This window comes from Poecilia latipinna, unplaced genomic scaffold (genome assembly GCF_001443285.1).
Source record: "Poecilia latipinna isolate Pla-1442-1.1 unplaced genomic scaffold, P_latipinna-1.0 Scaffold2613, whole genome shotgun sequence".
NCBI lineage: Eukaryota > Metazoa > Chordata > Actinopteri > Cyprinodontiformes > Poeciliidae > Poecilia > Poecilia latipinna.
In genome coordinates this window covers 38220-42854 of record NW_015115229.1, presented here as the reverse complement: position 1 = coordinate 42854, position 4635 = coordinate 38220, and the positions used below count along the sequence as shown (strand labels likewise).

At 40.0% G+C, this 4635-nt stretch overlaps 1 protein-coding gene across 4 annotated transcripts in view; it reads left to right on the top strand.

Moving 5' to 3' along the window:
• zfr2 (zinc finger RNA binding protein 2) overlaps positions 1-4635 on the top strand; it is a 27920-nt gene that overhangs the window by 7124 nt on the left and 16161 nt on the right. The window contains exons 2-8 of one of the 4 annotated variants that reach the window (XM_015020597.1): positions 559-790; positions 1035-1152; positions 1387-1620; positions 2183-2499; positions 2646-2834; positions 2984-3224; positions 3455-3627. In XM_015020597.1, the coding sequence (XP_014876083.1) occupies positions 559-790; positions 1035-1152; positions 1387-1620; positions 2183-2499; positions 2646-2834; positions 2984-3224; positions 3455-3627 (1504 nt within the window). Of the gene's footprint in view, positions 1-558; positions 806-1031; positions 1153-1386; positions 1621-2182; positions 2500-2645; positions 2835-2983; positions 3225-3454; positions 3628-4635 lie in introns of all 4 variants that reach the window. The other 3 variants (XM_015020595.1, XM_015020596.1, XM_015020594.1) reach the window with 3 other exon arrangements.

Sequence of the window (4635 nt, the reverse complement as noted above, 5' to 3'; positions counted from 1 at the left end):
ATAACTGGCAATTGAAATTTTTTATTTTTCCCTTTAAAAAAAAAAAAAAAAAAAAAAAAAAGGGTTCTGATTATCAAGGTTTTTTTTAAACAACAGATAGTAATGTATTATGTCAAATGAGTATTTGTCATTGTGTCTCTTTGCAAAGTTATGATGAAAATTAAAGATAATAGCCTTAGAGATATCTACAAAGTTGGAATCTGGTCATTGTTTTTCATTTTAGTAGTCAAACTGTCAAAAAGCTAATGGAGGTACAGCCAAATATATATATTTTCAAAGTTAGAAGTTCATAAAATGATGCCTTCAAATATAAAAAATGCCTTTTGAAGTGGTTGATTAAAAATGTTTTAGCTGTTTTTGTGATCCATATTGAGCCAGGATCAGAGATGGTGTACCAGTACATGATCTACGGTAGACAATATTTAGAAGTAACATGTCACCTGGTCTTTTGTGAAAAAAGCTTAACTTTTAGTCAATTACTAACTTTTGGGCTGGTGTTAAAGTTGCCCCAGTTTTTTTTTTTTTTTTTTTTTTTTTTTTTTTTCTTCCTTTGTTTAGTACCCAGCCTCCCACGGCTTACTCCCATCCCTCAACAGCCAGCTACAGTGTCCAGCAGGCTCCAGCAGTGGCCCATGCAGTGACTGCCTCCTACTCCCCAGCTCCGGTCCAGGCAGCCAGGCCAGTGGCCTCTTCCCCATACCCTGCCTACCAGAGCCACCAGGCACCTCCAGACTACACCTACAGGCAGCCCGATCCTCCACAGTCCACCACCACCCCACAGACGTACCAGGTATACTCAGACATGGTCAGTTTCCCTTCGCTTCTATTATCATTTTTGCTCTCTCTCTTTTGAATTACATGTTTACATAATTTTCTTTTATTTACTAGCTCTACTTCTTTTGCTGCACATAATGTAATTTAAAGGTTTTTAACACAGTTTGCTGTAACTTTCATCCTGAATGTTTTGTGTTTTATTAACAATGGACACAAATTGTATGCGTTTTATAGTGTTCTTTAAATTTTTTTAACAGCAGCAGGACAACTACAGCTACGTGCGTCCTGCTGCAGTAACGACTTATGACAACAAGCAGTATTACCAGACGAGTGTAGCGTCGACTCAGAGGACACCCACAGATAACTATTACCAGACTGGTAAGAAACATTTGTTTGTCTCATGTTATGTTTTATATATTTTAATGTTGATCAGACATTTATTTTTTTGACAGGTTATTTTATAAGAATGAAATAATCAGATTTTTTTTTTTAACTTATTCATTTATTTCTCTCAATAACTGACAGATCAGCAACTCCTTGAAATTGGGCTTCCTGATTGACCCAACCCTTCTTTCACACTGGCTCTTTCTTCATCTTGTTGCTTTGTTTCAGTCTCAGTAGGAGTGAAGAGCGCCTACAGCCCAGCTCCCTCCACTGCGTACAGCCAGCCTCCTCTGCCCCAGAGGCAGGTGACCGCCCTCAAACCTCTGGTCCCCTCCAGTGCTGTGTCAACCAGCTACAACATCTACCCAGTGTCCACTAGTGTCCAACAGCCTCCAACACCCATTTCATCATACACACCGGGCTCCTCATTCAGCTCCACCGTTTCCGCTACCTCCTACTCAGGTGAGAGAAAACAGATGGAACTTTCTTTTTGTCAGTTTTTGCACTGAAGATTCAGATTTTTTTTTTATTTACCAAAAACCGATATTTATTTCCAATGCATTGTAATGAGGAAACTATTGCAATGTTACAATCTGTTCAGTGATTTTATAATGCAATCAAAGAAGGATAAAAAGAGCTACATTTATTCTTGAAATACAGTCAGTTCAAAAGGAAGAGTGAATTCATCTGTAATTTAATGCAGCTGCAGTGAAAACTGATGCTGAATCTGCACTGACTGCCCAATAGTTGAAGGTATCCTCCTTAGAAATAAGAAGAATATCCTTCTAGTTGATATTCTTCAAAGCCCACTCAAACACAAACTCATCAGAAGTTAAAAGAGGAAGATAATTTTCCTACTGCATGTTTGTTGTAGATATCTTAAAGCTGTCTGCTGCTGTGAAATTAAAGGACATCTTGTTTTGTTTTCCTTTTTGTAACAGCTAATTGTTCACGATGACCCACATTCTGCTTGCTTTCATTTCTTCATAAGTCCTCACTGTCTTCTTTATCCTCTCCCCCTTAGGCATCAGCTACTCCAGTTACGATTCCATTGGCTACACCTCTGCATCCACCCCCTCCTATTACCAGCCAGCTCTGTCCCAACCCCAGCCTCCACCGCAGCAGCTGCAACAACCCCAGCCCTCCATCCAGCCACCACCAAAACAGCTGACAAGTTCCTCTTGGAGTACCTCAGGGAGCAACATGGTGACGACTCCGACCGTCAACTCCTACAAAAAGCCGACCTTTCACCAGAACAAGCTGCAGCGGCCCAAAGGGCCCCCTAAGCAGTCTCAGCTTCATTACTGTGACATTTGCAAGATCAGCTGTGCAGGCCCTCAGGTAGGCAGAGATGAAATATGTAAAAATCAGTTTTGTAGAGAAATGTTTGATATTTTAGTGCTGCAGATTGCTGCTGATCCAAGCTAGGATACAAATATGACAGCTTTTTATCTGATTGGAGTGATGCTTTTTCCCCCCATGTTTAGACATACCGGGAACACAACGAGGGTCAGAAGCATAAAAAAAAGGAAGCAGCCCTGAAGGCAGGAGGGCAGACTGGGACCACCAACGGACCCAGAGGGGTCCAGACCCAGTTACGTTGTGAACTATGCGATGTATCGTGCACTGGGGTGGACGCTTATGCCGCTCATATCCGGGGAGCCAAACACCAGAAGGTTCGTTATGTCTATCTGCAACCTCCTAACAAGTTATATCTCTGAGGGTCCTGGAAGCTGCCATGTGTCCTCTTGTGGTTTGTGTCATTTTAAGTCTTTCAAATTGACTTTTTAAAATATTCCTCTTTTTCTTTGTCATTCATGCAAAGGTGGTAAAACTTCACACCAAGCTTGGCAAACCTATCCCCTCCACTGAACCGGTGTTGGTGAATTCTGCCCCAGTTACGACAAACTCCACAAGTGGAAAACCTGCAGCATCCACCTCCGTGTCTCCCTCGGTTTCAACCGTTTCAACCCCGGTTGTAACACCCAAACAGCTGACTGTGACCACCACGGCCAAAACAGCCCCACCAATCAAGAAACCAGCTCCCACCAAAATAACTCTCACTTGTAAGTTTGATTTAAATCAATGAAACTGTTTATCTCAACATTACACACTGTTTCATCGTTCTGCTTTTCTGTACATCATTTTCATAGTTTTTTTTAAAAATTGTTTGCTGTAGTGTTGCATACACATGAGATTTTGTGAATAATGAGCCCACCCACTGTATTATTAATATAATATGTATTGATGCAGTGTCTGTCAGGGAGCTCTTTAAAACATTTGGTTTTCTGCACAGCCAACAAGCCAGCCAGCTCTCCTGCAGCAGCATCTGTGATGACTGTGGTGACTAAGGAGGAGCCAGTTCAGCTGTCAGTCCAGAAGATGGAGCCACAGACTGAGGATGAGCGATCTGACCAGGCTGGAGGCCAGGGAGACATCCAGCCTGTAGGGCATGACTATGTGGAGGAGGTAAGAGGAAAATATTAATGATCACATCCCCGTAAGAGCACTATGCTATGTTTGACTCCTGGTAGTTTTTACAGCCATTGCTGATGTCTCATTGTGAAATTAGACACCATTTATTGAAATAATAATAAAGTAAAGCTGCACTCTCCACATTATTGGAGAGACCCTTGTAAATATGTGTTCAGAAAATTTAAAATAGTTTGAGCAATTTTTACTAACAGTAAACTGTTGAGATTTTTTTTTTTAACTTCCTATACCATCAGTGTGTGATTGTTTGTCCCAGTTCCAGTGATTTAAAACTTTTTAATGTGGATCTGGACAATATCAGATGGGCTGTCATTTCCCAGTTTACTAAGATTAGTGCATATCTTCCTTAGATTGATTTGCTTCATTTCATTTTATCGTTAAGTTATTGCAATAGAATCTAAAATTATTTTAAGGCTTTTTATACAGCTTTACAAAAATGATGTACATTGAAGCAAAAATTTTATATTGAAGCAGTTTTGCATCCATTTTTCAAGTAAATCTGCACTACAAAACTTTATATTGTAGAGAAATATAAACAGCAGATGAGGCTTGTATGCATTACATTTTGAAATTATATGTGAAAAAAATGGAGAGGAGTTTAGAGGGTTTTGCTTGAGTTTCGGTGTTAGTGAAGATGGCAGATATTTACTCGAAGTAATCAAGGTTGCAGAATGTTTGCAGAATCAGTCATATGTGTATTTTTAGCCCCTTGTGGGTATCGACTTCATCACAAGTGGAAAAAAACAACCCTTTGACGGTTGCTAAAAATGTAACAGCATATGTACCTTCACGTAAAGTAGAACCTGTTTTGACCTTCGCTTTATGGCCAGGCATATTGGCTGAAAAGGATAAGAAGGAATGTGTTGCAATGCTGTGACAAAGCTGCACATGAACAATGTCTTGTTTAAAAAAAAAAACAACGAAAAAGAAAAAGGACCAACATTCTTCCAGAATGATGTAAGGGACTGATGAGATCTCAACTAC